The sequence below is a fragment of the Bos mutus genome, chromosome 8, assembly GCF_027580195.1.
Source record: "Bos mutus isolate GX-2022 chromosome 8, NWIPB_WYAK_1.1, whole genome shotgun sequence".
Lineage (NCBI taxonomy): Eukaryota > Metazoa > Chordata > Mammalia > Artiodactyla > Bovidae > Bos > Bos mutus.
This window is the reverse complement of record NC_091624.1, coordinates 72,300,244-72,313,658: the sequence shown is the minus strand read 5'-3', so window position 1 is coordinate 72,313,658 and position 13,415 is coordinate 72,300,244. Positions and strand designations below refer to the sequence as shown.

General features: G+C 45.7%; 1 protein-coding gene across 1 annotated transcript in view; it reads right to left on the bottom strand.

Annotated features, from left to right (window-relative positions):
* Positions 1-45: 45 nt before the first annotated feature.
* Positions 46-13,415, bottom strand: part of SLC1A1 (solute carrier family 1 member 1) — a 73,737-nt gene continuing 60,367 nt past the window's right edge. Inside the window, exons 7-12 of the mRNA XM_005891371.2 lie at positions 13,104-13,288; positions 11,913-12,020; positions 9,962-10,084; positions 9,181-9,375; positions 2,930-3,064; positions 46-782 (exon numbers count right to left, since the gene is read on the bottom strand). Coding sequence (XP_005891433.1) covers positions 536-782; positions 2,930-3,064; positions 9,181-9,375; positions 9,962-10,084; positions 11,913-12,020; positions 13,104-13,288 — 993 coding nt within the window. The 3' untranslated portion in view covers positions 46-535. The remainder of the gene's footprint in view (positions 783-2,929; positions 3,065-9,180; positions 9,376-9,961; positions 10,085-11,912; positions 12,021-13,103; positions 13,289-13,415) is intronic.

Below are 13,415 nucleotides of genomic sequence, written 5' to 3'. Positions count from 1 at the left end.
TGGAGATGGGTTCAAAATGGACAATTTGGCACATTAACTTTGTTGGGGGGGGGGGCGCTGTTGTTTAGCTTCATTATAATCTATACAAATGTGAGAGGTCAAAGGAAATCCATGGCAATAGAAAGCCCGAGTAAAAATGTGTAGTCGATGACAATATATATATATGTATATTTTTAAAAAACCCAAAACACTGGTCCGTGCATGAGAAAGCAATTTCTCTTTCACATCTATTACCTAATTAAAACAGTTATGTCTATTCTATGTACTTCCCAATTCTGTCTCTCATAGACTTTAAAAATTCCAGATAATACAGCTTTCCTTTTAATCAGTTTCCTCTCATCTTACTCACCTCCAAATCCCAGTACCTGGTGAGCAAAAGCTGTGAATCCAAATATAGAAAATAATCTGGAGGTCTGTATCAAATCAGATGTACAGTTGGCTGTTAGTGTTTTCCTTATTTAATGTCTGAATTTGCTAAGAGATGACTCTCCTGGAGAGGTCCTTCACCACCCCCAGTCTTCTGAAGCCAGAGGCCCTAGAACTGTGAGGTCTGGGTGAACGAGATGGTATCGGACTTGTCGACGGCAAAGCCTCCGTTGACGTAGGACTTCTTGGTGTCTGAGTCCTCATTGTCGAGTGCTGTGGATTCCAAGGTGAAGGGGTTCACGATGTTGACCTCCGATGAGACATCCATTTGCTCCAACTCCTTCTTGGAGAGCTTCTCCACAATGCCAGTCCCAAAGGCATCTCCAAGGACATTCACCATGGTCCTGAACCGGTCCCTGGGGAGGACAGAAGGTGAGTCAGACACGAAGCCCGGGTTTCACTTTCCTTCGAGTTGGAGACAGGAAAGGACCTGAGGAATTCAGTTATAAATTCAGCAAACCACAGAGGATGCTTCTCAGGGCTGGCTAACCAGAGGCCCCCCACTTCACAGGCCTGGATCAGGGGCTGTCTCTAAAGGCACAAAATGAGCGCACAGGCTGCCCCGGGTCCTCGTCAGTCACGACGCCCCCGAATCCAGCATCATCTCCTAAATTCCCTCCTTTCCTCCCAAAGAAATGTGAACACAATCTCCACAGATATTTGTGGGGAGGGTCAGGATTCATTAGTCTTTAACCCTAGCCTCTGTCTTGTGTGCATTTCTCAGCTTTCTCTTGGCTAAGGTGAGAGAACCTGGATATTTTGTGGGGTGGTGTGTGTGTGTGTGTGTGCCAAGCAGGAGTGTGTATGTGTGTGTCCCCAGTGTGCTCCTTTCTTTCCTACACAAGGTCACTCCATGAGGAAGCCAGCAAGGATGCTGCTGAGCACAGGGTCAGAAAACCCAGGCCAGCCTGTGAGCAGCTTTCCCCTTGGGGCACCTCAGCTAGTGTTAACTCCCAGAAGGCCTGGCGGAGAGGCCAGCAGCAGGACGACGAGGAGGTGGAGAGGTATCTGGGGTGCTGGAGCACCGTTGCTAGGAACTGTCTACATGAATGTTCCTGTGAAAGCTACACCGGCAGGACAGAAAAGGCCAGCAGTGCTCCCACATGTCCATTCTGGGTGCCCTCCTGCTATTTAGAACGTGGACTGAACTAGACCCTGCTGTGGACCAGCTAGTGTCTTTTTGTTCCGTAGATCAAGTTGCACCTTTGACTTCTCTGGGTGTCTTAGAAGTGAAGGTCACCAGTGTTCCAGGAAGAACCAGGGAGAGGAAAGAGTGCAAATCCACCATCACTACTAGACAAAAGGCACTTGTCTCAATAGTAGGGTATGTTGGCAAGAAAGGGGCTACTTCAGTTGGGCCTCAAAGAACCAGCAAGCTGTTGAGGGGGCCCCAAAGTAGCCTCCCAAGAGCAGAAGCTTCTGCCTTTGGGGACGTGACTGTACCTTCAAAGCCACATGGAATGTTTCTGTTTCTCTTTCTACAATTTTTAGCTGCTATTTGCAAACTACATGGCACTGTACTGCCCAGTAAGCTCGGCTGGGTCTGAGTGAAGGCTCCATATGGAGCAGACTCTTCCCCTGATGGCCAGGGGACAGAGCCAGACCAGCTACTGAAAGACCACTGTACAGAGTGGGTATCAAGGTTAAAGCCAGGAACCAGGCTCACTCTAACTTTAACCCTGGGGGTCACAAAAGATATGTTTTTACCCAGATCTTCTGCTGTGTTCCTTAGGGAGGTGTGTGTGTGAAACAGAGGGAACGAACTGTTGGGAATGAACCTAGGCTTGAATGGTTCAACTCATTCTAATCATAACAATTAAACTTGCTGTTAACTGAGCACATACTGCCAGCCAGACACTGTTCTGGACACACTTCTCACACACATAGCTATGTGTGTTCTGGACACACATAGCTCACTTAATCCTTACACCAACCCCATGAACTTGACAGAATCATCCCCATCTCACAGATAATGCAGCTGGCCCCCAGAGAGGTTAGGGAACTTTTTCAAGGTCAAACAGCCACTGAACCAGGATTCAGATCCCAATTAACCTTATCCCGAAGCCCTTGCTTGTGTCCTGATGGTGCTGATGATCTTGGGAAGGTGGGCTGACACTGAACTAGGTGGTTCTGAACCTATGGTGCTGACCCAGGGCTGGGATAGGCTAGGGTGGCCTATGAGGTTTGGAATGGCTGAGGCCTTGCCCAGTGTCTTCACATTATTTTATGTTGTTTATCTCATCCCACACCCAGATCCTAACCTTGAGCGTTATCAGGCATAATACACTAATGAACATCACTGCCTTTATAAAATCACTGCTTGAAGTTATGAGGAGTTAATTTTTAAGCACATTATCAGATGGCCTGGTCAGAGGGAAATTAAAGCAGCAACAGATGGCTCATTAGGCAATCTGAGGAGAGGATAATGACAGACTGCAGATTCTGCATGGCTGGGAAGCGTGCCTTCCCATCCGGCAGAGGCAGCACATTTATTCCAACTCACAGGAGCCAGTCAACAGCGATGATGAGGGTGACATCCTCCGCGGGCAGGCCCACAGCACTCAGCACAATCACCATGGTCACCAGGCCGGCCTGGGGCACACCGGCAGCTCCGATGCTGGCGGCGGTGGCAGTGACACTGTAGACAAAACACACCAGCACAAAAGGAGTTAGACACCCATTTCTCCCCTCCAGGCCCCTGGTCCACAGTGGTTAGTCCCGTAGTCAGTTACTGCTGTCTCCCAAATTGGCCAGTCAGAATCTCTTCTCTGCTGAGCACCAGCTCTGCCTCATTAGAGAGTTGTGGGAGACAGAGGGGAGTGTGAGCTTTTTCCAGGGGGAGGTGTACCTCATCATTCTAATTCGAGGAAGTGGAGAGGAACTGCATGAGCGGCACCCAATGAATGAGCTAGAGAGAGATTAAAGAGGAAGGCAAGAGTTTACCAAACGAAGGTGTTAATGGAGAGCTTTATCCACCCATCTATGCATCCGTCCATCCTAAACAAGGGCCAGGTACATCTCCACCTGTTTGCTTCCCCCCTTCGTCTGTCTACTCAGCCAAGCAATAATTTATTGAGGATCTGATACGTGGCAGGAATTTGTACTGCTTTGAAGGAGGGTAGAGGGATTGGGTTAGGGGTGCGTGGGAAAGGATATTCAGGGTGAAGGCAAAGGAATGAGGCACTAGCCAAGCAGGTTTCATGTACTTCCTTTACATCACAAGACTCTTGGCCTCTCTGGGAACTGCCCTTTAGAGCACTGAGTTGAGAAATAGCTATGACTTCTGTCCAAGGTACAACTGCTTATTCCTGACCACTCCTTTCTGCCAGTGGGTGCCCTTTGTGCAAAAGGAGGAGAGATCTGGAATCCAGAAGGGGATTTTAAATGCCTTGTATTTAAAAAGGTCCCTCTCAGGTGGATAAAATGTGGCACTAGGGATATTTCTCTTTGGAATAAGCCGTTTTTTATCAGCAACATCTTCCAGATGATTTAAATCTGGTCATTTCAAAGAAAACCAGAGTTTGCCCTGCCCTGAAAAATCCCTGTATTTGAATGAGCTTTGAAGGGACCCACTATATTTTCTAGACACACGCTCTCATCCTTGGGCCAAGGATGCCACTGGGTTGAAAGCCGAAGATGGGGACACTGTCAATTTAAACTAGAAGACTCCCTGATTCTATCCACAAATCCATATTCTGTGGGCTCGAAAAGCCTCAAGAGTTCTCACCAACCTGATTTACTGCTCATTCATCTCCCTGGTGATGTGTCACAGATGGTATCTGAGGGCCTGGTCAAACACAGACCAGAGTTCTTTGACAAGTGTGGTTTCCTTCAGTGGCTGTGACCACCAATTTGCAATTAGAGATTTCTGGAGCAGTCCAAATCCCTCTCAAAGTTTTGGGCTTTTGCATAATCCTTCAGATCTGTTTTGACTTAAATAGTCTTTGGAAACACTAAGTTCATGTCAGTGCTGGTTGAAAACATTTAAACTGAATGCACTGGTGGGTTTTCTTTGTCAGAAGTGATTTGTGCCCCTACCCATTGATCCTTCTTGGAAGCCTCAACACATGATGGTTAACCATATCCCTAGGGCTTGAGGTGGGGCTTGAAACTCAAAATCGTTTAGTCAAAGAAAACCTTGCCCGTTAGCCTTGACCTTGCTGATTAAACTTCAGCCATTTGGCTGGCTTAAGTCTGAAACTTGGAACTGTATATCCTCAGATGGGGGTAAAAGTATAAAAACCTACTTGTTCTTCTTGAATATATACTATTTTGACTTTCGAGGGTTTTCAAAGAAGACACAATAACCATTGGTAGAAAGTTCTTTCCTAAGCACTGAGATCTAGATTGATGTCAGGCCATCTAACTCAGCTCTCCATACAGGTCAGGGAATAGGTAGTGAACTAGAGTGAGCACAGGTTTTACAGGCAGACAGACCCAGCTCTGCTGTTTACTAACAGCATGTCCTTAGGCAGGTTAGTTCTCTGAATCTCAGTTTCTTGCCTGTAATATGGGGAGAGTATGTCTACTTTGCAGGGCTGCCGGTAAGATTAGATGAGATAAAACATGTAAGATATCAAGTATAGCACCTGGATATAGTAGGTGCTTAAAACTGAGGCCATTTTGCCCCTTCAGCAGCTGTTACAACTACTTCTGCTAGTATTACTACTATTACAAAATTAACTACTGTTACTACTACTGCTACTTTTTTCCTCTAAGCTCTTTCTAGGTTCCAAATACCCTAATTATCTTTTGTTGTAAGAAAATTTATCTCATTTCTAATCAGTTGTAACCTTTGGTAAGTGAGTATTACGACAAACCACAAAAGGCCATGTTTTGGGTGGATGGTGCCTGTGTTTCCTTGATGTCTAGTCCAAAAGAACCATAGAAAGAGATAAACTATGGGTCCAAAAATCTTATAGCTATAAACCACATAAGCCACAACTGTGACTTGTAAAATAAAAAGAAAAAAAAACAGCACTGGAGACTTCCCTGGTGGTCCAGTGGCTAAGAATCCGCCTGCCAATGCAGGGGACATGGGTTCCATCCCTGGTCGGGGAACTAAGATCCCACATACTGTAGGGCAGCTACTGAGCCCAAGTTCTAGAGCCCTTATGCCATGTGGAAAGATCCTGCATGCTGCAACTATGACCCGAGGCAGCCAAAAATAAATATTTAAAAACAAAAACAAAATGACTTCTTATTTCATTCTCCTCCAGGTAGAGCCAGAGAGGATTTTTAAAGTCAGTAATTACCCTGGGCCTTACAGTTGTTGTTATTTGCTCTGGGCCAGTAGTTATCAGCAAGTTTGATTTAAAAATACAGCAAAGCAGAGAGAGAGGGTTTTCATGTGATTTAGTCTCTAGGCCCAAAGTTTATTCCTCTAGTAGTGAGGTTAAAAAAAAGGGGGGGTTAGAAAGATCTAGGGAACTTACGAGCGAAGCAGAGGGAGGAAATTCACCCCCCAAATAGCAAATAACTGCAAAGAACTGGCACCTCACACAGTTGCTCCCTGGAAATGAGTTTAGTACAGACTCAGTGCCACAGGCCGAGGTGAGGGAGGTGGGAGAAGGCACTGGAGAAGTGAAAGAACAACTGCTAGAATTACAGTGGCTGTGGAACTTTCTCAGGCATGATTCAGGGTTTTACTTTTAACATACTCTCCACTATTCAAACTAGAGAACTTCACCAATGCTCCTGGGCTCCAGCCTCCTTAGCCACTAATACTCTACAGATCACGAGGCACTGGTGTAGTTTCCCACCTTATGTGCCAAATGGTCTAGTTTGGAGTTGTCTTTAGTTAATTTCAGTTATTCCAAACTGCAATAAATATGATTTAGGGTTGGGAAGATCTAAAAATTTACTGCACTAGAAGACTGTAAGAACTTATTTTATGCCTAGGATTTATGCCTATGTCAAATGCCTGAAAGGTTCAGATTCAACAGTGTTTAGGCCTGCTGCTGCTGCTAAGTCGCTTCAGTCGTGTCCGACCCTGGGCGACCCCATAGACGGCAGCCCACCAGGCTCCCCCGTCCCTGGGACTCTCCAGGCAAGAACACCGGAGTGGGTTGCCATTTCCTTCTCCAATGCATGAAAGTTAAAAGTGAAAGTGAAGTCGCTCAGTCGTGTCTGACTCTCCACGACCCCATGGACTGCAGCCCACCAGGCTCCCCCGTCCATGGGATTTTCCAGGTAAGAGTACTGGAGTGGGGTGCCATTGCCTTCTCTGTGTTTAGGCTTAGGGACCCAGTTAGTCTTAAACTTCCACTCTAAACTAAGGGTTTCCCTGGTGGCTCAAATGGTAAAGAATCTGCCTGCAATGCAGGGGACTGGGTCCAATCCCTGGGTCAGGAAGATCCCTTGGAGAAGGGAATGGCAACCCACTCCAGTATTCTTGCCTGAAGAATTCCCTGGACAGAGGAGTCTGGTGGGCTATATAGTAGTCCAAGGGTTGCAAAGAGTTGGACATGACTTTCAAACTCAACTAAAGTCTTAGGATTAACTCTAATCCCAATTCACCACTTCAAAGCAGCACTGTCCAATAGAATTTTCCACTATGATGGCATCTATTTCTACAGCGATAGAACATTCATGTCTACTCTGTCCAATTTGTGCGTGTGGCTAATGGCTACCATATTGAACAGTGCTGTTCCAGAGAAACATGTCTGGCAAAATCACTAGTGACATTTTCACCATCTACTTGAGCAGGCAATTTCAGGCTTCATTTGACTAGAATTCTCTGCAAGATTTGACTCCGTTGACCATTTCATCCTTGAAAATCTCTCTTCTCTGGGTTTCTATGACACCATGGTTTCATGACTCTTCCCACCTTTATATTCTCATTCTCCTCTTGGGGTCCCCCCTTTCTGCCTGCCTCTAATATTAGGATTTTCTAGGGCTCACGCCTTTAGTTTCTGTTTCTTCTCTACAAACTCTCCCATTCCCAACAATTGCTGAGCGCTCAGTATGTGGGTACCATTCTAAGTACTTTATATGCATCATCTGACTTAATAATCACTATTTGCATAAAACATAGGTACTATTATTATCCTCATTTTACAGGTGAGAAAACAGAAGCTTAGAGAATTCAAGGTCACAGCTAATTTTGGTGAAGCAGAGTCAAACACAGATAACTGACTCACAACCCACATGCTTGATGAGCATCATCAAACTGATGACTCTGACTTCTTTATCTGCAGTCGAGACCACATTTCTCACTGTATATTTCCACCTGGATGTCTTAAAGGATTTTCACATTTATTGTATCCAAAAGTATAAGCTCTTAATCTTCCCACCTGTACTTCATTCTGGAGAAGGCGATGTCACCCTACTCCAGTACTCTTGCCTGGAAAATCCCATAGACGGAGGAGCCTGGTAGGCTGCAGTCCATGGGGTCACGAAGAGTCTGACATGACTGAGCAAAAGGAAATGGCAACCCACTCCAGTGTTCTTGCCTGGAGAATCCCAGGGACGGGGGAGCCTGGTGGTCTGCCATCTATGGGGTCGCACAGAGTCGGACACGACTGAAGCGACTTAGCAGCAGCAGCAGCATACTTCATTCTCTTACACTAGTCCCTGTTCTGATAAGCACCATCCACCAATACTGGGGGTCATCTTAGCCTTCCTCTGTCCCTCACTCTGAATCCAGTAGATGCCTCTTGAATTAATTAGCTCTTCACCTGTGGGTCAGTAGCTTAATGTAGGCCTTTTCATACTTTACTTGCATTAGTCTCCTAACTGGTCTTCCAGCTTATAGTTTCTGCCCCCATTCACGTTCATCCACTAAATTACCAGTTATCTTTCTAAAATGCAAATCTTAAAAAAAATAAATAAATAAAATGCAAATCTTTCTATAGTATGAAAGACCGTCTAAGACCCTTCCATGAGCTCCTCACACAAGCCCTTCCATGATATGATCCCTGCTTTCCTATCTCCCTGTGTTCTCCACATTGTACTCTTTATGCCAGCCACACCAAATAATCTGTACTGTGTAACTAGGACACGGTTACATCAAGACCCCTGTTCAGCCTATTCCTTTTATCCAAAATTCTCTCCACTTCCTCTATCAAATACTCCTAAGATTCAGCTAAACTTTCCTCTCTTCCAGGAAGCTTTTCCTCACCTTCCCAGGTGGACCAACCCTTCCTTCTTTGGTGCGCCCTGTGTTCCACATTCAAACCTCTATTATAGCCTTTACCATATCACTCAGCACTTATTTGAAATGAAGTGAAGTGAAAGTCTGTCAGTCATGTCTGACTGTTTGTGACCCCATGAACTATACAGTCCATGGAATTCTCCAGGCCAGAATACTGGAGTGGGTAGCCGTTTTCTTCTCCAGGAGATCTTCCCAACCCAGGGATAGAACCCAGGTCTCCCACATTGCAGGCAGATTCTTTACCAGCTGAGCGACCAGGGAAGCCCACTTATTCAGATATCTGTATACCCAACTTATCTACCCCTTAAAAGCAGGAACTACCCCTTATTCAACCTTGATTCCTTGATGCCTACTCTGTGCCTAGCACCTTCTGGGTGCACTGGGCTGAGAACACAGAGACTCCCTGGCTCTCCAGACCTGATGCAGTGTTATGTACTGCAGTCCTGCTACTTGTAATACAGATGCACTTAATCTTGGGAAGAGATTTTGTAGACCACAAAAATAAGTCTACAGCTGGACCATCCATGATCTCCCTCCACAGATGAGTTTTACTTGAGAGCAATTCCAGTTACAGAGATGGAAATGACTTCATGCCCCACCTGATAGTGATGATCTGCCCAACGCTCAAGTCCAAATCATTCAACTGTGCAATAAACACGGCTGCCACTGCTTCATAGAGTGCAGTCCCATCCATGTTGATCGTAGCACCAACAGGTAATACAAATCTAGTGATCCTCTTGTCCACCCGGTTCTTCTCTTCAGCGCAGCGGAAAGTGACAGGCAGTGTTGCTGAACTGTGTGATAAAAAGAGAAAGGATATGATGACCTAGGAATGCTGGCCCTCAATCCCTGCCTGAAGTGATACCTCAGTTCCAGAAACTAAATCGAGAGCTCAAGCATGATGGCACTTTTGGTAGGACCAGGAATCAGAAGTCGCTGTGCTTGTCACTGTCCCCAGCTATGACACAACCCCCTCCTGGGTTGCAGGCCCTGCCAAGAAGGCAAGAAATATCCAGTAGGGTGAAGAAATGCGTGTAAGGTCAGAAACTAGGGAGATCATTTCTCAAAGGCAGCTACAAAACCCCCCAATCAGGTGAGGTGAGAGTTGATAAGGCTTGGCTCACAGACTTCTTCCAGACACCCCTCTTCTTTAAAAAATATTTTTTAAAAATATTTGTTTATTCATTTGGCTGTGTGGGGTCTTTTTGACAGGCAGGATCTTCAACCTTCATTGCAGCATGCTAGGTCTCTTAGTTGCAGCATGTGGGATCCAGTTCTCTGACCAGGAATTGAACCTGGGCCCCTGCGTTGGGAGCATGAAGTCTTAGACACTGGCCCACCAGGGAAGTGGTGGTCCACCAGACACCCTCTTCTGTTTACCTGGAGGAGATCATGAGAGCTGTCAGAAGAGCCTGGGCCATTCCCATGGCGAACTGGAAAGGGTTCTTTCGTACAATTATGAAATATATCAGTGGGAGAATTACAATGGAGTGGATTGCAAGCCTGTAAATGGGAGAGAGAAACAGGTTCACAGATGACATTATCTCTTCATTTTTTTTTTTTTTTCAAATAGCATTTTTACTCATGATATCATTCAACTTTCATTATGGTCCAATGAGAGAGAGGACAGGAATATATGTCTCCAGTGAAGAGACACATGGGGAAGAGGAGACTCAGCAAATCAAATATCTTGTCAAAGTTGGTGGCTAAGCCAGTAGCTGAGTCCACATCTCAGAGCTCAGAGAATAGTTATGTCATGCTGCCAAGCCCTGTACCTGCTTCTCCTGCTATGCATGCTAACATGCTTTCACTTCCTTCTGCTCTTGAATTCTTACTCCTCCTCTAAGACTCAGTGAAATCTCCCCCTCCTCCTGGAAGCCTTCCCTCACCTTCCCAGGTCCAGCTGACCTTCCCCTCCTTGGTGACTCTGTGGTCAATAGTATCATAGCCCTTATCACAGTACTCAACGTGGACCACGCCACTATCCAGCTGGACAGCACCACCATCTAAGAGGGGAGTCAGGGTTTGTAAGGGGGAAGTTATCCCTGCTCTCCTACAGTTATATTTCATGACTGACCCTCTTCTTTGTCATTCCCCCATTCCAAACGATTCCTTGTTTCACAAACCAAAGGGCTTAAAAAATGAAACTGACTCAGCAGATGCCATGTAAATGGCAACTTAGAGTTTACAGATCAATTATGTGAAGCTGAAATAATAAGAAATGGTCATTGAAAAAAATACGTTCTGGAGGTCAAGAAAGGGATCTTACAGACAACCTATGGCTTAGAACTATGAGAAACTGACTTTTAGTTTTCTATTAGGAACCTAGATAGGTTGATGGGGCAGAAACCAGCAGAACCCTCTCATTAAATAGCTCAGCATAATAAATCTTAGCCATACCATGGCCTGGGCACAGCCCCTGGCCTCCAGTAAGGTGGATGGTCCCACCTTCATTACTGCCGGGGCCCTGGGATTTGACTCTGGCCTTCTTCTCCATTGACCAGCACGACTCTGCTTTTAGTAAACACAGATTAAGAACCAAATCCTATGCAGTGGATATTCCCCAGTGCAGCTGAGTTCCAGCAAGTGAGCCTATTCCTCCAGTTGAGTGTTTGGGGGAATTGATCTGTGTGAGTCAAACTGATGGTGGTTAGTCATTCCCCTGGTCCATATTTCTTAGCATATGTGACATATCCTGCCCCTGGACCGACATCTGGGGGCACCATTCATAATCTATCCCACCGCATCTCCCCTCAAGGAACCAGTAAGTGTGCTACAGGAAGTATGCACACAGCTGTCTCCTGCTTTGCACAGTTCCTACCAACCTGAAGATTCTCCAGCACCCTCTCTTATGATGTAGGGTGTGACAGTACTTTCCCAACAGGGTTGGAACCAACCACCCATCCCACTCCTGCTTGCTCCAGTCCAACTTAATTTAGGCCCTGCCTAATTTCTTTCAGGCTCAGGGTACATGGGGACTGTTCTTACTTGTTTGGTTGGTTTACATCCTTGAAGAAGGGAAGGCCAGGAGAGGGCCAAGAGAGGCTACCAGTGGGTTTTTCTCTTAAGAAATTATTTTAACACAACTAATAAAGGCAGTGACAAAGCATGGTCCAGGCTGTTCTGCCAAGATCTGGAAATTAGCACAGTGTGATCCACCTCCAGTTCAGCTGTTAAAGGGCAGCCCTTCTCTCCCCTGCTCTCTTATCTCTGAACCTCATCTTTCCCTGCCCGAGGGAGAGAAGCCAGTTTCACCAACTAAACTCAGCCTCTCAACAGCAACTCATTGGCTCAAATGAGGTTTCAGTGTCTTCCCTTGAGTCTGACATACCCACTCAGGACGGTGGCCATGTAAAGGCCCAGTTTGCGGAATATTTCCCAGTCTTCAACTTCTATGATTTTCCCGGCAATCAGGAACAAAATACCAATCGGCATGTAGCTAGAAAGTAAGCACAAGAAAGGACATACTTCTGTCATCAAATATTTTCTCAGGGTGGAAACGCTAGGAAAGAAACAAGCCAGGGCATATACCTTGGCTTGGGGTGTGCCCTTAGCTGGGAAGGGCACACTAATGAGGCTAAGGTCTCAGTTTCAGCCCAGCTGGACTACACTGGCTACAGGTTTCAGCACCCCGTGCACCTTAAATTCTACCCACCTATGCCACCATAAGGGGCACTCTGGTCCCTACCCCTTGCTCCTGTGCACATACACCCTGCTGACTCATGTCTGCAGGTCTCTCTCTCGCTTGACTCTCCAATCATGGCCTCTAGACTCTTTCTAGACACAGTCATCTTGTTTCCCAGGTAGTGGTATCAGCAACAGAACTAGTTATGTAATAGCTCTGTTGTGATAGCTCTGTTTGTGGAGCTATCATTACATGCTTTGCATTGGGTTAGGTATTTCACACACGTCATTCACTTATTGTACTTCTCCCAACTCGAGGGGTAGACTTTATTTATCCTTTTTAACAGATGATGAAGCTGAGCTTCAGCAGCATTGACTGAAATAACTAAACCCTTTACTGTCACTGTCAAGGTCTATACTTTGGACCAACTTGCTGTGAGATAAGTGGGGCAGAGGTCTCCCAGGCAAGGTGGAGTTTTCAGCATCTCCAGGGACAGGGCAGATGCTCAGGTGGTGCAGCTGCTATGCTCACCTATGGCAGCTTTCATTTGGATGTATCAGGGCCTGTGTTTACCTACTGTATCCCTTCTGCATGGAGCCTGATAAGGAAAGCCACCTGTGTTCTGGAAAACTCCTTCAAATCACTCCTTTAAGAGTTCTTTCTTACATAAATGCTGCTTGGTTGCAACGTGATCAAGGACCTTGGTAGAAAAGTCAATGGCTGATCTCTAGACTTTCATTAGTGAACTGAGTCCTAAGTAATACATGGAATTATTTAATACTCTAGTGTCTTGCCCTCTCTAGGGTGAGGTGAGTTAGAAACATAAACCTTTTCCTTCTAGTTTTGAAGGGTCAGCCATCGGGGGAAGCAAGATGACGTTAACCAGTGTCTGCTCACCACATAATGATCTGAACGATTTTCATGGTTGCATCACTCAGAGCATTGAAGAAATCCACCAGAATCTGTCCCCTTTCTCCCATTTTTCCAATGACAATTCCAAAGACGAGGCAAAAGACGATCAAGCCCAGGACATTTATGCCATCTGAATACATGCCTACGACTTTGTATTCCTTTGTTTTGTTCTGCGGATCAAAACCAAGAAAATAATATTGATGCATGATTATAATCTTGTTAGAATGCATAGGCCCTGAAACAGGAAGATATGATAGCCAAACAAACTAGTGACCTAGCAACAACTTAGGATCAACG